The 26,230-nt window shown below is 36.0% G+C and overlaps 1 protein-coding gene across 7 annotated transcripts in view; it reads left to right on the forward strand.

The window, feature by feature from the left end:
- LOC107014410 (serine/threonine-protein kinase ATM) overlaps positions 1–26,230 on the forward strand; it is a 56,034-nt gene that overhangs the window by 26,839 nt on the left and 2,965 nt on the right. For all 7 annotated transcript variants that reach the window (XR_001456229.2, XM_027915704.1, XM_027915705.1 and 4 more), the window contains 36 exons: positions 917–1,034; positions 1,127–1,250; positions 2,548–2,688; positions 2,844–2,957; positions 4,739–4,786; positions 4,891–4,995; positions 5,161–5,247; positions 7,098–7,391; positions 8,553–8,662; positions 9,860–9,926; positions 10,012–10,086; positions 10,231–10,347; positions 12,263–12,427; positions 12,506–12,601; positions 13,575–13,726; positions 14,300–14,501; positions 14,626–14,673; positions 14,758–14,841; positions 15,611–15,694; positions 16,041–16,121; positions 16,249–16,338; positions 16,484–16,546; positions 16,757–16,897; positions 17,007–17,063; positions 17,302–17,361; positions 20,005–20,099; positions 20,281–20,389; positions 21,061–21,150; positions 21,627–21,706; positions 21,794–21,872; positions 22,971–23,017; positions 23,088–23,187; positions 23,311–23,442; positions 23,743–23,877; positions 24,303–24,368; positions 25,382–25,528. Coding sequence is in view for 6 of the 7 variants with exons in the window: in XM_027915704.1 (XP_027771505.1) it covers positions 917–1,034; positions 1,127–1,250; positions 2,548–2,688; positions 2,844–2,957; positions 4,739–4,786; positions 4,891–4,995; positions 5,161–5,247; positions 7,098–7,391; positions 8,553–8,662; positions 9,860–9,926; positions 10,012–10,086; positions 10,231–10,347; positions 12,263–12,427; positions 12,506–12,601; positions 13,575–13,726; positions 14,300–14,501; positions 14,626–14,673; positions 14,758–14,841; positions 15,611–15,694; positions 16,041–16,121; positions 16,249–16,338; positions 16,484–16,546; positions 16,757–16,897; positions 17,007–17,063; positions 17,302–17,361; positions 20,005–20,099; positions 20,281–20,389; positions 21,061–21,150; positions 21,627–21,706; positions 21,794–21,872; positions 22,971–23,017; positions 23,088–23,187; positions 23,311–23,442; positions 23,743–23,877; positions 24,303–24,368; positions 25,382–25,528 (3,803 nt within the window). In the remaining variant the exon portion in view is untranslated. The remainder of the gene's footprint in view (positions 1–916; positions 1,035–1,126; positions 1,251–2,547; positions 2,689–2,843; positions 2,958–4,738; positions 4,787–4,890; positions 4,996–5,160; positions 5,248–7,097; positions 7,392–8,552; positions 8,663–9,859; positions 9,927–10,011; positions 10,087–10,230; positions 10,348–12,262; positions 12,428–12,505; positions 12,602–13,574; positions 13,727–14,299; positions 14,502–14,625; positions 14,674–14,757; positions 14,842–15,610; positions 15,695–16,040; positions 16,122–16,248; positions 16,339–16,483; positions 16,547–16,756; positions 16,898–17,006; positions 17,064–17,301; positions 17,362–20,004; positions 20,100–20,280; positions 20,390–21,060; positions 21,151–21,626; positions 21,707–21,793; positions 21,873–22,970; positions 23,018–23,087; positions 23,188–23,310; positions 23,443–23,742; positions 23,878–24,302; positions 24,369–25,381; positions 25,529–26,230) is intronic.

A 26,230-nucleotide genomic window follows, 5' to 3' on the forward strand; every position in this document is an offset into this window, starting at 1 on the left:
ATCTTCTCTTCAATTATGAGGTTATACCATGTGATCTGGCTACTAGATTTGTTTTTGATCAGATAGATATTTCATTGATAATAACAAGGCCATGTTGGCCATATATTAGAGGTATAACCAAGGAGGAGAAGCTCTGCTCTATAGAGTTAATTGGTCAGCAGCAACCACCGTCACCTCAAAGTTGCCACCAGTTCCTTGCTGTCTCATCCAGCATTTACTTTCTTTCCTTCGTGTTTCATTCAAATATTACACATGAAAATTTAAAAAATGGCGCCATTGCAAAGTCAAATCTTGTGGGATATGGAACTTTATGCAGACTTTATAGGTAATGTGTAATCTCCCATAGGGTAGTTTGATATGCTCTGATGAGATTGTAAGTGACCTATGCTCATCATTTATTTGATGATGAGCCTTTTGTGAATACACAGTTACCTTTATCTCCAAACATATATCTTGTGGGATCTAGAAAACGTAGCTTTTGCCCCTATATTGCGTTGTTTTCTGCCCGGGGTTACTCTGAGGAACCTCAGGACCTTGCTTCTCATGCCTTCTAGACTGAAGGAGTGAAGTTAGCAGGATTAGTGTTTCAATCTAGTGCGTTTTGAAGCATAGTCCCTCCAATTGGAATATGGTGTACCCTTGGCTTTAAAGAGAAATCTAGATCCCTGCAGAAAATGGTGCTACAATGAATCTCGGCTAGTGAAAGTTTCCTTGGGAAACTGTAAGAGTTGTTCTACCAGGACTAATCTAAATGTCTGAAAACATAGATGTTCTATTAGTTCAGTATTACACTGACAGCTGAGCTATTGATTTTGTGCATAATTTAAGCATTAGAGGGTATTTTGTTGCTTAAATTAACAAAAGTCTACATCAGTTGCCATCTTTTCATTTATCTGCTTTCTTAATATCCTTGCAGCTAAGGCACTTTCCCTAAAGAATTCTGCTATATGGAAGACTGATGGAAAAACATTCGAGACATGGATTTGTCCTCTTGTTTGTGCCCTGATTGAATATTGTGATGATAAGATCCTAAGGTAGTTTCTTCCCAGAACATCTATCCCTTTATTAGGACTATCAACTTCTTTCTTTTGTTTAAGCTGTTAGTAAGCCCCTGTGGTCCTTTCAGATTGTGTCAAGATATTGTGTTGGTGAAATCTGAAGTTGCAGAGCTCCTGTTCCCCCATGTGATGGTCAATTTATCGAGTAGAAAAGACGTAGATGTTGATCTTTGTCAGCTGATCTCCTCACAGGTTATTGTTACATTTTGTTAGTTGTTCCATCTTTATTGTCTTTGGGTTCCACTTATCTCAATACCTTTCACCATCTCGTGATGTGGCATGAGCATATAAACAAAAGAAACTGCCTAACTTCTCTTTGTCAAACATAGAACAACTTTTGTTATGATATACTTTAAGTATATGTTTCTCAATGGTTATTCTATTCATTTTGTTGCCTAAGCCATCTACCTTATTGACTGATTAATATGAATAGGTCCTATGCTTATCGTGTACAGTCTCTCTAATTCAAGTAATTAGCAGGTCAGACTGGGTTTAGTTAGTCATGAAACTCACTAAAGTCTCCTTTTCTATTATTTCCTACATTATTCTATATTGGTTAAACTATCAAGAATATCTATATATGACCTTGTTTTCTATTTCTATTGATATAGTCCGATCTATTTGATTAAATGAGTTTGGGAGAGGGTGGTGGATATGAGAGTGAGGAGAGGCATGACTATTTCCGTGAACCAGTTCAGAATCATGCTGGGATGCTCGAGTACAGAAGCCATTTATCTTGTAAGGAGACTGATGTACATGGAGAGGAAGAAGACCTCCGTGGTGGACTAGGTGAGGGAAGCCAGGTTGAGATGATTTGGGCATGTAAAGAGGATGTGCGTGTTGGTAAGGAGGTGTGAGAGGTTGGTTGTAACAGGAGTTCAGTAAGGTAGAGGTAGGCCGATGAAGAACTGGTGGAAGTGATTAGAAGACAAGACATGACTCAACTTTAGCTTACTGGGGACATGACCCTAGATAGAAAGGTTTTGAGTTTGATGATTAGGCTAAACGTCTAGTAAGTTGCCGAGCGTTGTCGCACTTTATGTGAGGGAGGTTGGGGGCTATATCGTAGATGCTTAGTCGCTTATTCTTTATTATGTATTACTACCTGTTGCTGCATTTGCTTTGTCTGTTGCTATTTTGTTGTCATATTATTCTTGCAATCCTATTTTGAAAGCTTTGGTTTTGAGCCGAGGGTTTATTGGTAACAACCTCTCGACAATCTACCACAAAAGAGTGGAGTAGGGATAAGGTCAACATACATCTTACCCTCCCCAAACCCCACTTGTGGAAATCTACTGTGGGTATGTTATTGTTGTGTATTTTAAGCTTTTATTAAACATTGTAATAAGTACCTTTTTGGTGAACCAATCTGGAGTTGAATAGACAATGTTTTAAACATGTGTGGGTATCTGTTCCAGACTTCCAGTTGGTACTATTTCATCTTTTTATTGAGATAAAAATACCAATATTTTTTCCCTTTTTTATGTAGGTGCAAGAGAACATTCTTACCGAGGACAATAAGTTGACCAAATCAATTCAAGTTATCTTAGATGCTCTTAATGAGCTTCGATTGTGTCACGTGATGGAAAGAGGCACATCCTCTAATTCCTCTAAGCGAGAAATTTCAAAGGTTCACATGATACACAAATTCACTAATACTTCATAGAAAGATACCTAATATACTAATTTGCCAAATTTATTAGTTTCCTCTGTTGATTTTCTTTTAGAAAGAAATTAAGGTCTCTCAGTTGAGATGATATCAGTAATATCTGCTAATATTTTCAGCAATATGGAAGGCCTTCTAGCTATGGATCAAAGACACGCTCCACGCCTCTGAAGGCAAAGCATCAGACAATTACTTCATCTGTAGTATCACTGTCCACATTATCATGGGAAAAGGTAAATAAATCCTAGCATGTATTCTTCTGTAAAAACAACTCCTTCACACTGTAAATAAAACATATTTGTTGACTCTGCAGTGTATTTCATCATTTATAGTGTTTCTGATCTCTATGATGTTGTACTGCTGTTAAATGCCGTCATAAACTAGTATTCCCTGTTCTTTATTGTTTGGCTGCTCACTAAGCAAGCGTTTAGACATAACAAATGTGATTAGTATTTGAAAGAGGTTAAAAAAGAGAAATTTATTTGTTTTCTTTTTTTTAAATGTTCTCGTCTAGTAACATTCAACAGTTCTTTAATAAGGCAATAAAATCTTATCAATGAAGGGCATATATACCCTTATACAAGGAGTATATTGAAAAGCAGAGAGACCTAAAAAAAATTGATTCCTTATGAAAGACACCAATCTTCTATGCTTAAAGGGATTCCACGGTTGCAGCAAAAGACAACAAGGGAGAAGAGGCGGCTAATGCTTAAATGCATGAAGCTTTTCTCTATTCCATCGAAAGCTCTCATATTTCTCTCTATATAAATGATTCACATAAGTGCACGTGGGGCAACATTCCTAGCGTACATCTTCTTTTCAATCTTCTGAAAGTGCAGCTAAGCATCCCAGCATTAACTGTACTTGACATCACCTATTGAAAGTCAAACCAGCCCGATACTTCGCACCACAATTGAGATGCAATCTGACAATGTAAAAGGAGGTGATCCACATCTTCTCCCAAGCTTTTTCACATGAAACACCTTTTCTCTTCCTCAAACTCTCAACCGTTAGAATCACCCTCCTCATAGCTAGCCATGTAAAGAAACACCTTTTTGGGTAGCTAAGGAGTTCAACTGAGAGAAGGAAAGGCTATCTCCCTCCTTCTCAGTATCTTTTCATAATAAGACTTAGCTAGAAAAATACCATTATTCTTCAAACATCATTGGCTAAATTGTGAAATATTTTGTTTGTGGACTGACATCTTCTTTTGGCATGAAATTTTGTACAGAAAAGTGATACTCAAAATGTTACGTTCAACTGTTAAGTCTTCAGTTCTTTTATCGCTGCTGCTTTTATGCTGTGTGACTACTTAATCTTAAGTTTTGTGGTCTGTAGTATAGCCTTATTCACTCCTGCTTTCCCATCATTATAACCTGGTCAACTTTCAAATACTCTTATTTCACCTGGCTTGTCTAGTTCAAAGGATTTGGTGCTAGATTTTGATAACGATTAATTATCATTGAATAGGCATCAGGAAGATGCCAAATTACAAAAGGCATGACTAGTTAGCTCTAGTACAGAAGGGCAAAAAAGAACATTTCAGAACTACTACACTAGTACAAGTAGCCTAAGCTTGCTAAGGAGCTAACAAAATCCAAAAAACATGTCGACGCTATTGACTGCTGAAATAAAATTCAATTGAGCAGATTAACTAAACATTTAGTCTTTAGAGAGTGGGTAGGAATTGAAATTCCACCAAAGCATCTGCGATTCCTTCTATTCCAGATAACCCAGAAAATGCTTGCTGGGATTATTCTCCAGACATTCTTGATGGCTTTGTCAACTCTCCAAGAGATCCTGCTGATGTAGGCTCCTTGATCGACCCGGGAATACTCCAGGAAAGTCCATATAGAGAGAAGGAAAAGTTCCAAATTTTATTTCTTCTCTCTTGGACCTTGGTCTCCAGTGTTCTGGAAGTTTGATTGAATTACTGAGAAGATATGTTTATGACCCAAGTTCTCTACTTAAGATTACTGAGTCACGCCTTCTCCGTCATCTGATGTTTTGCTAGGTTTATTGGATTCCTATGGATTATCTTGCTGTTGCAAAGTCTGCAATTGTGAGTGCTAAACTTTTTTTACGCGCTTCCATTTCCCTTTTCTCTTTGATTTTCTTACCATTAATCTCTCTTTGTTTCTTCAATGCCATTGCATTCAATGACAGGCTTCTGGCGCTTACTTTACTGCTGTTCTTTATGTGGAACACTGGTGTGAAGAGAATTTCAATTCTTTGACATTGGGCACTCCAGATTTCTCTCATGTTGAGATTGTGAGTTACTATATGCATTTGATTGTTCCATCAGATGTTATCATTTGTTAGAGTTTCCTTTTAGCATTCCTTTTGCGGTCACTTAACATATAGAAAACAATGATTCATGCAATGAAGCTATCCTATGTTTTGAAGGAACAACTAATACTTCCTCTGATGTTGCAGCTGCCGCAACACATTGAAATACTTTTATCTGCAGTGACACACATAAATGAACCAGACAGCCTCTATGGAATCATCCAATCCCACAAGGTCAGTTCACATAAACGCCAATCTCTGCTACTTCTTATATTTTTATTATCTTTTCTGACCTCTCGTTTTGTAATTGTCTCTTGCACGCTATGGTTAATCTTAGCCATGGCTCCTGAATTTATTGCTTCTGTGGTAAATAATAATCCAAAAAGGAAAAGAGGGAGAAAAAAAAGTATGAGGTAGACTTGGGAAAGGAGTAGTAAAAATAAAACTGTGAAAGAATACTTATGTGTGGTGAGTGGAAGATTGTTGCTTCCTAAACCACATTATGGAAATCTGTGTTCTTAAAAGCCACTGATTTAACCGATGAAGTTATGCGAAATGAAGGGTCTTAGCTTCATGAATGAAGCTATGCACTTCAGGGAAGTGTTTGCTTCAAAGAAGTGACGCACAAAGTGAAACGTATGGTTCTTGAGTCTCAACTTTGAGAAGTTGGATTAATATTGACATTTTTTGTAAATTAGATGCTGAAATTAGGTAGTTAATTGCAATTTGATTATTGTATTTCCAAATTTTTTTGTTCTTTTGTTTTGACTTTTGAGAAGGCAACAATAAATTCTTATGTTTTAAAATTTCGTAAATTGGGCACTTCATTCAGTGAAGTGTGCACTTCACTTCTCTTTTTCGTGTCAAATCCCCTGGACTTTCTTGTGATTTTGCACTTATTCGGGAAACCTTGGCTTTCCTTTTCCGCTAATACCCTCCTCCATAGCGGATTCTCCTCCATCCCAAATCCATATCCACTTCCGTAATAAAGCTTTATCAAGACCTTAAGATCTTTTGCCCCTAGTCCTTGCCACTCCTTCGGAGAAGTTACGACTCTCCAGTTCACTAAGTGAATCTTTCTCCTCCCTTCCATTGTATCCCATTAAAAATATTTCTACATTCTTTTCAACCTTTTAGTTACTTGTCACTCTTTTCTTATCAATGAGCAGACGGCATGGGTGATTCATATAGTTGGTCTTAACTAATTTTAGTTTGAGACACTGTTGATTGTTCTAAAAAAAAGATGTACTCTCTTTCCTGGAATATCACGTCTAACTGTTTTTAATTATCATAATTATATTGTGGTTATCAGCATAGAAATCTTAAAAAGTCTTAAGTCCATGTGATTCTTCTTCTCATGAATATTAATAGAAGGTGAATAAAGTACAAACTCTAAGATAAGAAAACTTCGCAACAAGCTTTCCCTAAAAATAGCTGGAGCTGTGCTGGGATCTCGAAAACTTTCCCCAAATATAGAGCTTCATACATGCAGCAGCCTGATGGGTCATATGCAGAAAAAGAAACTCCAGAGATCTTGAAGACAAAATGGATTCTGCACTGTTTTAAGTTAAACAGTATTTCTCTTACTTTTCTTTGGAACAAGGGTTGTTTCAATTGCACAACCTGTGAAGAAGTACAGTTAGGTTGATACTTTTTGATGTAACTACCAGTACTCTCTAGATGCTGTTTCACTCAATAAAATCACTTTTTTTTGGACAGGCTTTCCCTGTGCTTGGATATTTCCAACTTGTTCTTATGTTCTGTCTTCTTTTATTGAACATTTTGGTAGCAGTTGTGTTTTTTATTTTCTTTTTCATTTTCTGTGACTGCCATGTGCAGCACTGCCCATACAGTTGACACCTCAATAAACAGTAGACATTCAATATAAGATGAAGAGTAATAATTATGATTTTCTTCTTTTTGCAAAATGTTCACAACCTAAACCCTAGTTTGGGCCTTACTTTGGGAAGTCTTTCATTTGCTCTACTTTTTTTTTATGCCATTACCCAAAGAATTGTTGAATTATTAAATTTACCATTTGTGACCAACTCTTTGTCCGTTGCTTTGTATTCTGGTCTTTGCAGTTGACCTCTCAAATTATCACATTTGAACATGAAGGAGATTGGAGTAAAGCTCTTGAGTACTATGATTTACAAATTAGATCTGATCCAGTAGCTCAAAGACACAGTTATTCTCCTGAAAATATTCTTCATTCATCTGGTTCAGTAATAGATCAGATGATCGAAAAGAAACCATATAAGGGCCTTATTAGATCCTTGCAGCAAATTGGTTGCACTCATCTTTTGGATGTGTACTGCCAAGGATTGACCTCTCAAAAGGGAAGGTTTCAACATGATCCAGAGTTTGCTGAACTGCAGGTTTGCCTCCTATATTTTCCTTTTCTGCTAACCTATAAGGAAAGTAGACTCAGTTTTTGGAATGGAGGAGCATTACAGGTAAATGACATGAAGGTGTAAAGCAATAATATTACCAATAATCTTTAAGTTGCATTCATCTTTTGGATGTGTGCTGCCAAGATTTTGCTTTTTCATACTAACTATTAAGTTCCCTTTTTTTTTTTGGACAAGGACTTAATTTGTGTCTTTTATAAAACTCTACTTATACCATGAAGAAGAACGGAGAGAAACTAGGAAATAGTGCCCTGTTGGTGTACAATAGTTTGGTAGCGTAACCAATTTTATTGTTTCAATAATATAAGATTTTTTTTGTTTCCCACCCGGTGTTTGAGTGGAGCCTGACTAAATCCGGAATCGTGTTGGGAAGTCCTACATTGGGGAGTAAAGCACTCCCTAACAATGGCGACTCCGTACTTAGGGTACTCGAATCCGAGACCTCTGGTTAAGGATGAAGGAGTACTACCACTTCATCACAATCCATGTCCTTGTTGGTAATAATATAAGATTGCTGTCTCACATCTGTCTGGCTTATAAGCTAAGATAATAGTGCCTCATTGGTGTGCAAAACCGTGATACTAGTGACCGAACTTAAAAAATTGTTCACATGCTAAGGATAGGAGTAGATGGAGAATTGTCCCAGCTTGTATCTGGTGGACAATTTGGAAGGAGAGGAATTCCAGATGTTTTGAGAGCTTAGAGAATGATGTGCAGAAGATCAAGTTGAACTTCATCTTACTGCTAAGCTTTTGGTGTAATCAGATTTACTCTAATGATACTATGTCTATCATAGATTTCTTGATTCTTTATAGCTAGAGAGGGAAGACACTAGAGCTCTATTTTAAACATGGTTTTAGTACTACCCAAGTACTGTTTTGATCCCTCATCTGATACAACGTTTTTTTTTTTTTTTTTTGATTGTGATATGATACAAAGTTACTGATTTCAAATAAGAAAAAATCAGCTAGCTGCCTGTTTTCTGTCTACTTATTCATTCCCTGTCTGCAGCTGCATGCTGTACTCTGTGGACAGAAACATGTTTACTCCACTGCTTCTCCCAGTTTTCATTACATGCTTCGTGTTATAGATTGGTTCCTCATCAAGTGTTGCTTCTGCTATTTGTAGTATGAAGCTGCTTGGCGTTCTGGAAATTGGGATTTCTCACTACTTTATGGTGAATCTAATGTCCTCTCAATTCAGCATGGAGGAGACCATTTCAATGAAAATCTCCACAGGTATGATCAGTTGTTTTATTAAATGAAGTCCTAAATTGGCATTTTCCTTGTCATCAACTTTGAGCAAGAGAATACGTAATGGAAAAAGGAACTATAACTATATTGCTGGGATTTTATTTGGACCATTTTCTGGTTACTCCTGAAGCTAGTTGATGCATGGACTCTGCTTTTTTCATTTGATTGCGGTGCAGGGAGTGTACATCTTGATTACACCTTGTACAGAGGTATACAAAAGGGCAATATTGAAACTAACTGTACCATTCAAATGAAAAAGTAGCAAATAAAATAATTAGTGTAAAATGCCTCTGTTTCAACTTAACCAGAAAAGAACAATCCTGGTTCAGTCATGCCAAAATGGTACACAAATTCAGGGCATAACTGAATTACTGAAGTGGATTCAGATCCTATCTATTCTCTCTCTCTTTCTTCAAGTTCATCTGAATGTGCATTTACTATGAGTTGCTAAGTTAAAAGGAGTTGGCAGTTTTATCTAAAACAAAGCTTAAAAATCCAAATCTCTGTGAAAATTCAGGGAAATGAGAGGGAACCTTCTGAATGGATTGAATCAAGGATTTATCACTGATGGGTTGGGAAAGTCCTTAACATGGATGCTTAATTACTCGTTTGAGAAATTACAGTGATTCCTACCGAAACAGTCTTTTGTTCATCAAATTTAACTGTTATCCTATTAAGTTCTTTGTAGAACCTATCCTGAGAAATGTTTTATATGGTTTTCTTTGAATGTCTAGCCACTTAAATTTACTTGCACAGCATCACTTATATAAGGAAAGTAGCTTTCCCTTTACATCGCAAAACTTCACTCCAGTGTTAAACTAATGCAAGTTTCTATAGTCTTAAGAGTTAATAGTAGATTTCTATAACTGGATGAACTCTCTGGAGATGTTTACTTTGCTGGTTCTCCTTAAAGCATTTAAGCTTTGTTAATATCGATTTGTGTCTGCCACATAGATAGTAACTTGTAGTTCCATCATAACTCTCATCTCTCAACAAGAAAAAGGTTTAAAAAGGCGTTATCGGTCAACCACACAGTCTACCAACTGCTATATATGTCAAGTTTTAGCTAGTAGTAGATTCCTGCTGCATTTTATTATGCATGTTAATACTCATATTGCATGTAAATCGAACTCTCTACATGCTAGACTTTTTCCTCACTTTATTATGTCTGCTGTAATTCAGCTGTTTGAGAGCATTGAAAGAGGGAGGCTTCAATGAATTCCAGATAAAATTAAAAGATTCCAAGCAGGTAAAAGAAGTACGATGCATATTTATTTCTTCGCAGTAGTATGTTTGGACATTTAAACCTTTTAGCTGCTTTTCAATCTCTTTAGGATCTTTTGCTGTCTATCTGTCATGCAAGTGAGGAGAGCACCAAATACATTTATCAAGCTATAGTTAAGCTTCAGGTATCCTGATCTTTCGGACCGGCAATTTGTGGTTTCATTTGCATGTATTGCATTATGCTAAGGTTCTCGTACGAGCTGGCTTATCCAGGAAAAGAACAACTAAATATGTACAGAATCTTTACAAGTCATACCATTTTTTTGCAGATACTTTATCACCTCGGTATGGCATGGGATTCACGTTGGACTTCATCTTGCAGAATGCTGGATTCATTGAAGATGCCGAAGGTTTCATCTAAACCTGTGCTCCTATCAAGTGCTGAGGTATTGTAAAGTTTCTGTTTCTCTATGATAAACAACAAAATAATTACGCCTCAATCCCGAGCAAGTTGGGTTTATTTATCCCCAGCTAGATTTTCCTGATTCATTTCTGAACTTTGTCAGCTCCCTGACTCTTAAATAACAATGTAATGAGAGCTGCCTTTTGCTACTAAGCTTTTGTAACTGTTAAAGAATGACAAAAGTCCCACATCGGTGATTAATGAGATGGGTGGACTCTTTAAAAGGCTTGGGCAATCCTCCTCCCTTTGAGCTAGCTTTTGGGGTGTGAGTTAGGTCTAAGACCTAATTTCACATGGTATCAGAGCATGGCCCGTCTCACCCGATGTTGGATCCCCCAAAATTAAAATTGCCCACGCACCAGATGCACCCGATGTTGGATCCCCCAAAATTAAAATTGCCCACGCACCAGATGCTAAGCACTAGGCGTGAGGTGGGGTGTTAAAGAATGACAAAAGTCACACATCGGTGATTAATGAGATAGGTAGACTCCTTAAAAGGCTTGGGTAATCCTCCTCCCTTTGAACTAGCTTTTGGGGTGTGAGTTAGGCCTAAGACCTAATTTCCCAGTAACTATTATGCATCTACTTGATGCTATAATAGAACTAATTACTTCATAAAAAAAAAAGTTCATCTTACATAAGATGGAGGACTAGCAAGGACTAGCATCGGGTAAATAATGAATTGGAATGAGCCTGACCCTAATATCATGATAAGATAGATAATAGGTTAACTCAACCCCTTGTTTTCTTTTCTCTCTCATCACCACCTCGCCGTTGTCCTCTCCTCTTCATCAATACCCTTGAGGGTTGTCAAATGCAGGACTTCAATTCAATGTTGCAATGGAAGATATGAACCAGTACCCAACTGTCTTCCGGAAGGTAGCTAACCAACTACCCTTGAGCTCAAATCTGTCCAAGATGTCCATGTTTGCCATGGGTCCAATCAGCCTGCTCTTAAACAGAGTTATTTTGCTTATGAAAACTACATCAATACCAGATTCCAGGCATGCCAAGCGGCTCATGATCTATCATTGATTGCTTCAAATGCTTCAACAGTGTTTCTCACAGGTTTTGCCACTGTCTTCCTCATGAGTGGAATTTCTGCTGGAAACAGTGGAATTCCAAGCCTTTTGAAAGCTCTCTCCATATTTGGAAGGAATAACATTCCAAGCTTTGTGTCTCCACCTTCTCAAAAGCTCCCATATTTCTCTCCTTCCAAAGGACCCACATCAAGGCAAGAGGAGTAACACTTCAAGCTTTGTGTCGTCTTCTCCTAGCTCCACTCTTCCAGCTGAGCATCAATCTAAAGCCATTTTCTCATAACCTCGTCGCTAATTTGCAATTTAACATAGTATGGTCCACTTCCTTACAAAGGAAACACCAGCTCATGCATACAACCTTCAGTTTCCTTCTATTACATAACACTTCTGGTAGTACTTTTCCATTTCAACTATCCTATTTTGATCCTCTGTATAATATTCTCTTGAACTTTGAGCATACATATGTAAATTGTTTGCATCTAAGTATCACAATCCCATCTAATATCACCTCATCCTAATTCTTCTTAAATTGGCTAAACTTGTAGTACATATATCCAGTCTTACTTCTACTTGTCCTGGATTTCTTACTCTCTAGAGTGCTTCTCTACCGTTCAAGAAACTTGACACCCTTGTTGGATTTGTCAACTAGTGCAGTATTAAAACATTAACATTGAAGCATTCTATTTATAAAGCGTGCAGATAGTCTTAATTATTCTTTCCCATATAATATTGAATTTTTCTGATACCTATTTTGCCTCTGATGGCATCAGTATAAGAAGTATTTTGCATGTATAATTTTTGTGATGCTTATCACGGACCTGGTCAATAATGTACTGAGCTTGGAATTGGTCAATGCAGTTAACATGTCTAGATATGGACTGGAAGCGCACTTTAAAGCAAGCACAGTTACATATGAATTTGCTGGAGCCATTTGTGGCATTTAGACGAGTATTGCTTCAGATTTTAAATTGCCAGAATTATACTGTACAACATCTGCTCGAATCTGCAGCTACTCTCCGCAAGGTGATTCTGCTAGAATTGGTACTTACTGTAGAAATGATATCCATATTTGTTCCTAAATCTATTCTTTGTGATATACAGGTGTCTAGGTTTTCGCAGGCTGCTTCAGCTTTGCATGAATTCAAGTTTCTTTGTGCAGAAGTAGGAGAACATTCCAATCTTTACTGGCTTGGACGGGTATGTGCACGTTCTTTTACTAAATTAATGTTTGATGCAACAGTACAGTTGTCCAATTTCATTACTCTGTATGCTGTTGTATATTTGTAGCTTGGGAGTGTATTGTTGAGTCCCACATCGGTATGAGGTGTAATATGGTCTCTTTAGTTTTGGGCAATTTTCACCACATGAGCTAGCTTTTGGGTTGAGATATGCCCAAACTCTTCCCAATTCTTGGTTTTCCCGAAGTTGGGTCCCTATATTATATTTTCAACCCTAGTCCTGGTCCAGGGGATGAGGTAATTGAAACCACATCCGTGTGAGAGGTGTAATATGGTCTTGGACAACCCTCAGTACATAAGGTACCTTTTGGGGTTGATTGGCCCAAGGTCCATACCGTCCATTATCTTATCAGGTTTCCACATGGTTTATTATTTTATTTCATGAACATTTGCAAGTAGGCAATGCAATTTAGTTCTCGTATGTTATATTGATGTTTCTCTGGAAATCATAAGCTAAAACAATATCCACTTTCTAGGAATTGAGATTTTAGATAAGATGAAGCGAATGGTTTAACTAAAATAACAAATGAGACTTCAGAGATGTTTTTACTTGAATAGCTGTGCTTGTCAACTATAACAGCAAACAAGAAAATACACTTGTAATTCAAGCTGAAGCAAGTATTGGTTTAACATTTTGATAAATTGCTAATACAATTTAATAGGGGTTCTCTGAAGTTCTGTGTTTCCACATGTTTCTGGCTTCTTGATATTTGATGAGTTAACTGGACAAATGGCATATACTCTGTGTAGTCCATGTTATGATAGGTCTCAAGTAGTTCTTTTTGCTCAGGTTTACTTTGTAGATCTTCTAATATTTATTTCTCTGCAAGCTTTTACTCTTCATTCACTTTAAAATTTGATGCCAAACTCTGCTTACTGGTTTTCACTTCCCATTATTATCTCACTACAACGGTTATTTTCATGTGGTGTAGCTTGAAGAAGCTAAGCTTCTGCGTGCTCAAGGCCAACATCAGATGGCAATCAATCTTGCGAAGTATATTTCACAGAACTACCAGAAGAACGAAAACACATCTGATGTTTTCCGGTTAATTGGGAAGTGGCTGGCTGAAACACGAACAAGCAAGTCAGTAGTATTCCAATACTGGAACTAAGGTTCCATAGAAGTTTGATGCTTTTCATCTGTTTGAGTGTAATATGTTTTGACTTCTTATCTGGCTCTCTGTCTCCCCACTTGTTCCAGACTCTGCAGCTTTTTGATCTTATTCCCTTTAAGACCAGAATGTTCCATTTTTATTGTTTCTTTCTCACAAGTTCTTTGAATGTCCCACCAATTGACTAGTTAATTAGGATTTATTTCTGTCCAGCAATATCCAATTTCTTCTGGTAAATTTATTCTTGCTTTACAGTTACCCATTTTGTCATAACTGCGGAAATCATCCCATCCCCAATAAAAACATATATAATCAGAACAGCTCCCAACAGGGTCAACACAAAACCCATAAGAAAGGTGTGTGTGTGAAAAAAGGGACTTGACGTACAAATCTGTAGTCATACTAAAAGGGCTCCCAAGGAACACTGGACCTAATAAAAGTATCTTTAGAAATAGTTACTGACAATAGATTTTAAGGGTTGCATTTCACCTTCTGTACAAAGAAAAACGATTGCCGCTTTCTCATTCTATAGAATGATTGTGCAGCTCAAGAACTATACTAGAGAAATACTTGAAGCATGCAGTCTCTCTTGCTGATGATTGCATGGCAAAAGGAAAGGTTTCCACCACAAAACGAAGCCAAATGCATTTCCATCTTGCACACTATGCAGATGCTCTTTTTCATAGTTATGAAGACAGACTTAATTCCAGTGAATGGCAGGCAGCAATGCGCTTAAGAAAGCACAAGGTATGCCACCCTTATCCCTTTTAATAGAACTGAAATAAACCAAAGAGTAATTTGAACTCATGAACAATGGTGAGTGGTGATTATTAATAATCCCATGGTTACTCATGTACATTTCTATTTCCAGACAAAAGAGCTGGAGGCATTAGTTAAACGATTAAGAAGTTCAACAAAGGTACGCTTTAATGATGGCCATACTTTCTTCTTGATGTTACAGAGATGGGATTGGTTTTTACATACTGTGATACTCTAATATTAGGGAGAGAAGACTGAATGCTCTGCAAAAATACAAGAGTTGCAGAAGCAGCTAGCAATGGACAAAGAAGAGGCTGAAAAGTTGCAGGTGACATGATACTTACTCTCTTTGGCGTGTTAGACTGCTTCATGGAAAACCCTTGTATCTTTTCTTAAAAAAATTCTTAAGGTGATTTCTACTGTATACCGAATGGTTTTTCTCATTGGTTCACGTGTAACATTGCAGCTCTTTTGTCTTAATCTTCATTGCTAATTGTAACAATTTGAAATTACTAATAGAGATATGATATGTAAGAGCTTTATAAATGATCTTGTAGGTTATATCGGCCGGAAATTACTATTAAAATATTACTCACTCCGTTCCATTTTATGTGGGGTAGTTAGACTCGACCGGAGTTTAAGAAAGAAAGGAAGACTTTTATAAGTTGTGGTCCAAAATGAATGATAGAAATTTGTGTGGCTGGAAATCATTTCATTAAGGGTAAAATAGACATTTTATAGTTAAATTGTTACTTAATATAGAAATGTGTCATTCTCTTTTGCACTGACTAAAAAGGAAAGTAATTGATAGAGGGGATACTTTTTATTCTCTTTCAAATGATGTACTATGAAAAGATAATTCAAGTTAAAGTAGCCTTTATAGTTCTCCTTAAATTTTCTTATATTAACAAACCCTTGCCCCTGTCTTCAATACATTTATCAGTTATAACCTGTTCCTTATCCTCTTTTAAGGTTCCGAGGAGTAATTTTAGCTCTAGCAATTATTTCCTGTAAAAACTGTTGCGCATTAGCTGAATCTGATTATGTGTATGTTAATTTTTATAATTTGCTTTCTTTTCATATCTTTGACTGTTCAGGAAGACAGGGACAACTTTCTAAGCACCGCGCTTGATGAGTATAAACGCTGTTTAGTCATTGGAGATAAATATGATGTCAGGGTGGTATGCATTGCTTGTTGCTTTATTATTCTATGTTTTTTGCTGAGACAAAGTTACCTGGATCTTTTTTTGGTGGGATGGGGAGAAGTAGAGATGAAGTCATTTGATTCTAAGTCAGCTGCAACGATGATTATAGATGAGTGGAATGGCTAATTTTTAAGTTTTTAGTTAGTCAATATTTGTTTGATGGATAAAATATTTCCGCTTTAGTGTTTTCGAATGAAGAAAAATAGAAATGCTTAAAGTTTTTTTTGGCAAATCAATATTGTATGGTGTCTGTCGTCACCAGAAATTTCATTAAGCTGTCTATGGTTTTTTCTATATCTTTAGAGTTACCATCTGTTTTCAGGTATTTCGACTTGTTTCCCTGTGGTTCAGTCTCTCAATTAAACCAATTGTCGTGGATAGCATGAACAGCACGATACGTGAGGTATACTCCAATCATTATTATGAATCAATGCCGGGAACTTTACAACGTTGTATATTCCATAATATTTTGTTTTGTGTTGGCTCTGTTCTGAAGATTATTCGAAATACAATTTATCATTTACTTTCAGGTTCAGTCTTACAAGTTTATACCACTAGTATACCAAATTGCTTCCAGGATGGGAAGCACAAAAGAAGGTCAGGGAGCTCAAAAGTTCCAGGTATAGCTTGCAACTTTCAGCACTTGTGATCTTTGCTCTTTCACTTTTTGATTTATTGTCTGTAGGTTGAGATGATACTTGTTTTTTTCTTCTTTTCTAGAAATAGTTTTTAGGTTACTGAATATGGATTTTGTATGTTGTGCAGTCAGTTTTGGTTTCTCTCATTAAAAGACTGTCCATTGACCATCCATATCATACAATATTTCAGGTAAATAGGCAGGATATAGATTCTTATTTGTGAAATTGAAGGTTCCTTTTTGTTTCAATCTTTTCTTCTTCTAATTTTACTAGCATTTCACATCAGAAGGATCTTTAAAATTGTTGACATGTTTACTCAGAAGGATTCTCCTTTCTACTAGCTCATAACTATGTTTGTCAAAATACTACGTCTGGATCTTATTTTTGTGTTGATTGTCAGCTTCTAGCTTTGGCAAATGGTGATAGAATCAAAGACAAACAACGCAGCAGAAGTTCTTTTGTGGTTGACATGGATAAAAAGGTTGCTGCAGAAAATCTGCTGAAGGAGTTATCTTCGTATCATGGAGCGGTCATCAGACAGGTACTGACTCTCAGCATTCTGGTTAAATTTTGATTTTATTTCCGTTAGTTTTCTTTTGTGTATGTTTATATCATGTGCTCCATAAAGTGGTTATATCTTTGGTAAACAGATGAAACAAATGGTTGAGATCTACATTAAACTAGCTGAACTAGAAACAAAGAGGGAGGTAAGCAGCTGTCCTCGTGTTCTTTTTATCTGAATATTTATCTGCTTCGTTCCATCCTTCTTTTTTCTTTATTCCATCTTTCTCATTGAAAGGGGTAGCTGCAAGGATTTGTATGATAGTAACTTATATTGTAATTAGACAATCTTGTTAGTGTTGACTTTCTTCAACAGGCTTTACAGTTGGTAGAACTGCAGCATCTTTTGTTATTTCGCAACTAACAACTATATTTTTTGAGCAGGATACTAACAAAAAGGTTAATCTTCCGAGGGAAATTCGCAGCATCCGAGAGCTTGAACTTGTAAGTTAATTTTGTTTATTTAAAGCTGTAACGGAAGTCTATATTACTGTTCTTGGTGTCCACTATCTGTTACTGCACAATGAGTGACATGCAATGTCTTGGATGATAATTGTCTTAGGACTTCTCTTTTAAGATGCAGCAGCCTGCCCAGTTGGTAATCCTGGTTGTCAGCCTGGGAGTAATTGTAACTAGACCATCTGTTATCTTTACATGGTATTTAGCAAGTTGAAATCTGTACCGTATTTGTCATTGCATGCTCATCATCTGTAGGAAGTTGATCCAAGGAATAATTCATTTTCAGATTGTATTGCATGGACCTTCTACCTTCCTGCTTCATTCTCTTCCGTTTCAAAAATAGATATTAACCTTATGCATGTGTCCAGTTTTGTCTCTTTCTTTAACATGATTCCATTGAATCAAGACTTTTGAGATTTGTTGCTTCAATTATATTAGTAAAGTTCATGGATGAAGCTAGGGAATTTCAACATGCATGTTGGTTTCAGGCTTTATTTGGTGCGACTGACTTCTTCCTGTTGGCTAGCTTGATGCTTTTATTAGCTAAAAAGTGAGGGATTGGACTATAAGAACACATTTTCTCTCTTTAGGGAGGGGGTGGGGCGTGTTGTGTTGTATTGTCATGCGCTCATTTGAGGCACATTTTAAGTCCTAAAGCTCACTAGGTGCTTCGCCTCACTTAGGTTGCGCTTCACTTTAGGCAAGCGTTAAGATGCGCACCACATTGCCCTTAAGTTCTATTTTGTATAGAGCTACATAAAACAATAAATATGGTCAGCAAGAAGATATATGAACTGTTAGGAAATCGTTATGAATGAAGTTGTTACCGTTTCTCCAATTATATATATATATATAGTAGGTAATTTCTCCGCGCGAAGCGCGGTTAAAAATAAAAATTGCACTGAATTTGCAATCAATCTTTTTACTAATATCCATACATTAAAAATAATGGAAAATAGGTTCTTAAAAAATATTAGCAATATTCCAACATGAATTTGAGTATTTGTCATTATGATGGGGACAGTTTAAAAAGGGACATAGCGGAGTTTGTGTCTAAGTGTCCAAATTGCTAACAAGTTAAGGCCGAGCATCAAAAGCCGGGAACCTCTAATGAATGATTTGTACTCGAAATAATAAATCATTGAATCTTTAATCAACATTAAAACAAAAATAATGAAGAAAATAAGAATATATATATACAAAGGCATTTATTAATATAAAGAAATATTTAAGTTGCATAAATTATGCAGTTGTGATATGTCTTAGGAGAAAATTTCAAAAATCGTTAACATATTTAGAAAAAAAAATATGCTTCAACACGAAAGCAATTATTACTTTTGAACTTGCATAATGAATTGCTTCAATTGATAAGTGAGAAATTTCATATCTATGTAAAAATAGACAATATGCAAGCTTATATATAGTATAAAATTTGATATCGAATATCAAAACATAAGTTCTTTGAACCGAGTACAAGAAATATTTTCTTTATAATGAATATACATACTATATGCATATATGTTCAATATAACAAGAGACAATGACTTTGCACAAACATAAAAACAGAGTTCAAAACATGTACTCAAAAACAACAATTAGTATCATAAGCATAAATTAATAAGTGTAAAAGAATATACTAGAATATGTAAAAATATAATGAAATAGAAAGGAAAAATCTAATAAACTGAATGCACAATGTCCCTTTAAGAAAATTATTCCCCTCCAATATATAGGTTTAAAGAATTACATCCTCTCATGATAGAACAATTTTATTCACCCACCAACTTATTGATACAAAAACAATGGTGTCAGTAAGTCACTCAACAGGAGTATAGTACACAAATATTTAATTTTGTGAAAGTAGAAGAAGAACGTTAGACTTTTTGTTATTTTAAAATGAGAGGAAGTCCATCTATTTATAGAAAACAAAGGGTAGTGTGGACAACTATTTATTGTGCGTAAATAGTGCCTTATCAGAAAGGTTACAATTATTTGAAAAAGTTGCAACCCTTCGAAAAGTTCACAACCTTTTAGAAAAGTCACAACTTTTCATTCGATCGCAACTCTTCATTTAGTCGCAACTTTTTATAGAAGTTACAACTTTTCATAAAAGTTATAACTCTTCATTAAAGTCACAACTTTTCATAAAAGTCCCAACTTTTGATAAAAGTTGTAACTCTTTATTAAAGTCACAACTTTTCATAAAAGTCACATCTTAGTATCATCTTTTTATGAAAGACGATTGCTAGTATTGGAAATAAATAAATTTAAAAGGAAATTCTTGCTTGTGGTGGTGCCATGTAGGCGGGCCTAGGGTTCTCTTTTATATAAATATATAAATAAATAAATTTAAAAGGAGATTCTTGCTTGTGGTGGTGCCACGCAGGTGGGCCTAGAGTTCTCTTTTATATAAATATATGATATGATATGTATGTATAGATAAATTAGTTGTTGCTCCTTTTAAAACTAAAAGCCCACTTTTTAATTGCATTTAAAGCCTTGATAGAATTTATGCTTTTTGCCTTTAACAACACTGGTTGTGTTTGCTATAGAATCTTCTGAATTTGGTTTGCTCTTGTTGGAGGTTGACTGATACAGCTAAAATCTCTTTGTATAATGTATTTTCAGGTTCCTGTGGTAACAGCCAATATACCAATTGACCCGAGTTGTCAATACACTGAAGGATCATTTCCACACTTTAAAGGATTGGCAGATTCTGTGACGTAAGTAACAAAGTATACATGCTACTAACTAGAAATTTTTTCTTATAGTTTTGTTGATACTCAACTGTTTTGTTTCAGACTGCAATGAATGGTATTAGTGCTCCACATGTAATTTAATACAACAGGCTATTCAGATACAGTTGTCATAGGTTTTCACTGTTCTAACTATTGTGCTTTGTAGTGTAATGAATGGTATAAATGCTCCAAAAGTTGTTGAATGTTTCGGCTCCGACGGCAAAAAATACCGACAACTTGCGAAATCTGGCAATGATGACCTGAGACAAGATGCTGTACGTGTTTAAACTATATTTTCTTACATTTTCTATATTTGGACAAACTGAGATTTAGCACAAAAACGCATGACATTTGCTTTTTTTCTTTTCTTTACATCTCTGTGAGCATTATGGAAGAGTGGTGGGAGTGTCAGATACTACAAAGTTATTTCTTTTCTTTACATCTCTGTGAGAATTGTGGAAGAGTGTGTGTGTGGGGGGGGGGGTTTAGATACCACAAGTCATTTCTTTTCTTTACATCTCTGTGAGAATAATGGAAGAGTGGGGGGAGTGTCAGATACCACATAGTTATTTCTTTTCTGTACATGTATGTCAAATTTGGAAGCATGGACCAGCATGAATGCGCAAGGCTTATGAATATTTTTGCTGGTTGATGGAACCGTGGAAGCATTAATTCCCTTGTCATCAGTGATTTCCAGTCCTTCCCTCATATCTTGATGTAGTATTGCCATGTTGGATCTCTACCATCAGTAGGAGCCTTACAGGTGCTGGTGAAATCTATTAGTTGGCCTCTTGTTTATTTCATTTCTATGGACACACCTTTCCTTTCGGCTCGTAATTTGTTCTGTACACATTGCTGAATAGATGTTACATCTGCATTGCAAATTCCCTGCTTTAATTTTTCTTTTTCTGTGAGTATTGATATACGTTTTGAACTCAATACTCAGGTGATGGAACAGTTCTTTGGCTTAGTTAATACTTTCTTACAGAATCATCGGGACACTTGGAAAAGAAGGCTGAGAATTCGCACTTACAAGGTACATTATAAAAGAGTAAAAGCACCTTTTGTTAGGATGTAAATTATAACGGGAAGCAAAATTCCTCGACTTAAGTTCCTTCGAGTGAGTGCTTGCCAAAGTATTTAACCTTACTCTCTCGAACTTCTTAAAATCTCCATGCTCTAATTTCACTTGTTTTACTCCAGGGTAGTCTTTCAAGTATATTTACTATTCTCTATTGCTAAATCTGACGATTGACTTTGTCACCTTTAACGTTAATGAGTAGATTGTTTAAGTCTATCTTGCCTAGGAGTTATATCAATATTGATTGAAGATCTTATGATACTTTGTCAATCATATACTTGCTACCGCATTCCACATGTTTCAGTAAGTATGAATTGTTATATGACCTTGTGCAAATTTCCAGCACTTACAATCAAATCAGTTCATTAAGCCACATTTCTTCATCTGGCCACTCATTTTAGATGTATGTATCCGTCGTGTTTGTGAGATAGGTTGTACCTTTTACTCCAAGTGCGGGTGTTTTGGAATGGGTGAATGGCACTGTTCCACTCGGTGAATATCTTATAGGCAGGTTAGTAGAACTAGCTGTTGCATTATTGTTTACCTGTATATTTCATGGATTCAGTTTCTTATTGAACCTTTTATATTCAAATATCAGCACTAGAGATGGAGGTGCCCATGGACGCTATGGAGCAGAAGACTGGACATTTATGAAATGCCGGCAACACATGACTGTGGTAAGTGCTACATTATCTTCTATGTTGGTTATTGCTAAATGTTTTGGCAAGTTTCTCTTCTCTTGCAACAATAGGCATGGGTAAGGATTTTTCAGCGCTGGACTCTTTTAGTAGACTCCATAATCTTGTACCGGAGGTGGGAATGCGAGAGGAGAAAATATGTATACATCAGCATGATTGAGAGACAGGAACTATAAATACTTAAATCAAGTTTAGTGTCTTAAGGACGATTCTCAACAATTTTGGTAGTAGATAGAGATCAATAGGTATGGAGAGGTTATCCAATCAAATTTCCCAACTCAAATCAAAAGGACAACTTACATATCTCCTTACAACCACTCATGATAGTAAACATACTTTATTTGTGGGTTTAACAGTAGAGATCTGCTTCGAGCATTTACTTGTCTAGTTATATGTATGGGGTTAATCAATATCATATACAAGGTGGGTTTCTATGGTTTATGCTATTCCAGATGCTATTTTGTTAATTGATAGAACTGTCTGAAAATAAACCGAAGAGAAGCACTCTAGAGAGCAAGGGTTTTAGGCTAAGTGTAAGTAAGACAGAATGTATGCACTGCAGATTCAGCTAGCATAAGAAAATTGAAGTTGAGGTGAGATTAGATGGTTAAAATATTTAGGCTCGGTCTTATAAGAAAATAATGATGAATGAACGTGAGGTTTTATTTAAGTGTTGTGCAATAGGTGCAATAGGAGGATACTAATTCGTGTGAAGGCAAATTCTTAATTACAAGACCGGACATATTATATGAGAGTGAGTTCTACATAAACCACCAAATCTAGTGATTCATAGATATCTGTTTGATAAGGTAAGTAATTTTGTTAACAAATGCGTAAAAGGATTCTCTCTTATTCAATTGAATTCACCAGTAAACTAGCCTATGTAGCATGTTAGTCTTGCCAACTCAACCAAAGATGTAGTTATGCATATCAGAACATCCTCTTGATAAAATATGCTTGTGTGGAAAATTTGGATCCTCCAATGGGGAACTCCCTTAGATAAGATCTCCTTACTGAAAATGCAGTATGCAGTCTTGTTTATGACTTGCTTTCAAGAATCTTCACTTTTATGTGTAGGAAAGTGACAAGCGGAAGGCCTTCCAGGAAGTCTGCGTTAACTTCAGGTATTACTAATCCTCCAAGATCTTGAACTCACGTTGTTTGAGCTATATATCTTATTTTATTTGCTTGCAGGCCTGTTATGCATCACTTTTTCTTGGAGAGATTTTTTCATCCAGCTGACTGGTTTCAAAAGAGGCTTGCTTATACCAGAAGTGTGGCTGCGAGTTCGATGGTGATTTAGCAACTTGCAGAAACAGCACTCTCTCTTTAAATATTTCCTAGTAAACCAAAAAAAAAGGTGTAATCACAAGTTACTGTTCACAAGTATGAATGTTCATAATTCTTTTACACTCAGGTTGGATACATTGTTGGGCTAGGAGATCGGCATTCCATGAATATCCTTGTAGATCAAGCCACTGCAGAAGTTGTTCACATAGATCTTGGGGTTGCATTTGAGCAGGGCCTTATGCTGAAAACTCCTGAAAGGGTTTGTTTATTTCCATTTGGAGTACTTCTGTTCTTTTAGATGAAGTTGGTCATATAAATATATAATCATAAAAAAAAGTTAAATCAGATGTGTAAATATGTATTAATGTCTCACATTGGATGGATTTGTTATAGAGTATCTAAAGAACTTATGTGCAAGTTACTTTTCTTCATGCATTCCTAATCACTTCTCTCCTATTCTCACATTTCCTGTATCACTTTTTTGTTTCTCTTAAGATCATGTTATTGTTAAATTTCTTCAAACTGTCTCTTAATTATCATCCATAATACTCTGTTGCAGGTACCCTTCAGGCTGAGTAGAGACATAATAGATGGCATGGGCATAACTGGGGTGGAAGGGGTTTTTAGAAGATGCTGTGAGGAAACCCTGTCTGTTATGAGGACAAACAAAGAAGCATTGCTAACCATTATCGAGGTACAGCTTCAGATTCTTATTCCTACCACATAAGGGGTCATTTGGTAGAGCGAAAAAATGCATTCATTAGTTATACACTATATTGTGTATTTAGGTGTGTATTGCGAGTACTATGGATTTCCATATATTAGTAATACAGAAGGGTTTCAATGCATGCATTAGATTGATTAGTGACGTAACTATCCCTCAAGTCCATCTTAAGGCCCAAAGCTAAAGACTATGGAGGATATTTTTGTAAACAAAAACAATTTTTTATAGAAGTTATGCAATTCATTTTTTTTTAACAACACCAAACCAAACACTGCATAAGAATTAATCTCAGCATAACTAATGCACTCTATTCAGCATTATTCTCATACACTATACCAAACAACCCCTAGAGTTTTAAACTATGTCTGTCAATCTTACTTATAGTCTTCCTGCAGGTCTTTATCCATGACCCTTTATACAAGTGGGCTTTATCCCCTCTGAAGGCTTTGCAACGTCAGAAGGTATGTCAATGATATTGGCTTTTATCCTATTCTGAAGTTCACTTGCAATTTTAGCATCATGTTCGTTCAGAAAAAAGAAAGTCAAAAGTCCATTTAAAACACAAATGTAAAAGAGGTAAAACCATTTAATGATGAAATGCCATTATCTGTGATTCCTAAATGAATGGGATTTTATCAATCCTGGAGTCTTGCTATGTTAGAACGGATATTGATAATTTGACACGGTACACTTACAATGAATAAATGTCTAAATGTCAGCTGCTAAGACAAGAGGAGAAGGGGAAAAGAATATATGAGTGAAGAATATTCTGTATTAACTCCCATGATTTCTGTTAGACTCACATTGGTACAAGAGAATTGGTTATTGTCTCCCTAAATTGTTTTGGACAATCTTCATATGAGCTATCTTTTCGTATTCAGTTTGGCCCGAGGCTCATCTATGGAAAAATCAACTTTCTTAAAGCTTAAATTTAACGTTAGTCCTTGATAGCACTTCTAATTTGAAAATTTTAGTTTGGAACAGATTTTGTGATTTGTCAGAGTATGTGGCGTGCATGCCAGTGGAATCCATGCTCTGTTCTTGGCCTTATAGCTCTTTTTTTCTTGGGGCGAGCCTCACAACCCTATGCCGAAGAAAGTACCCCTTTCAATAGCCTTCGGCAGAGATGTAAAACTAATTGAATAGTTAGGAGTATGAGCAAGTCATGATCTCATACGGTTCTGTCCCAAAGTACGCTCAGTTTTGTACAAACCCATTGTCTATAGATGGTAACTAGTTTTAAGCTAGAAGCAAATCCTTGAATGAAGTGCATAACAAACAAATAAATCTAACTCCTACATAGTAAGACAAGGATTTGCTTCTAGCTTATAACTAGAAGAGTCTGCAGCCGTGTCTCAGTTTACAAATAAAACTTAAAATGTGTATATATGAACTGCTTGATATCTGTAGAAGGTATAATAAAGTTCATCTTCGCGTTCATGTAGACTTATTGAACTTTTTTTCTGCTTGATAGGAAACTGATGATGATCTGGAAACCAGTTTGGAAGGCTCTCAACAAGATGACTATGAGGGGAACAAGGATGCTGCTAGAGCCTTGATGCGTGTTAAACAAAAGTTAGATGGATATGAAGAAGGTGAAATGAGAAGCGTTCATGGACAGGTAACTGTTAAACTGGAACAATGCATCAGTTCACACACTACACTACACACTATTAAACATTTCCTAGGTTTCTATCCTAACTAAAATTATTGATCTGATTATTGATTTCATTTTTTGTAGTCAGTGATATGTCTTATTGCTCTTTGTTTAATTAAAATTTGAGGGCATCGATCATTACCAATTACACAAATAAGTATTCTACACTTCCTTTTTCTTTTTTGAAACTGGTAAGGTTCAAATAAGTACTCTACACTTGATTATCTCTCTTCTCAGAAGTTGTGCTTTTGGGGTCAGGAAACTCTAGTTACTTTCGGTTGCTTTCTCTCGTCTGTAAGTATTGTTTTCAGAAATGAATAAACACAATAATAAGAATGATAAGAATATGAGACAATAAAAAGTAGATAATTATAGTCCAAACTGTCAGCCAGAATGAAATGCATAACAAACAAAAAAAATTCAACTCTCACATAGTAGGACTAACTTATTGAGTGACTACAACTTATAAAATTACTGCTGTGAAAAAGATTTTTGCATTTCTAAAACGAGTATTCAACAGTCAGAAAGAAGGGAAATTTATAAGCAGATTCTTCTCAATAGCTATAGGTGTTTAGATCGGACTCCTTTATTTTCACTATTTTTCTGGAAGACAGAAGGTTTGAGTAATGAAACTAAACTTATCCCGAATATAAGTTAGAGATGAAA

Source organism: Solanum pennellii, chromosome 3 (genome assembly GCF_001406875.1).
Source record: "Solanum pennellii chromosome 3, SPENNV200".
NCBI lineage: Eukaryota > Viridiplantae > Streptophyta > Magnoliopsida > Solanales > Solanaceae > Solanum > Solanum pennellii.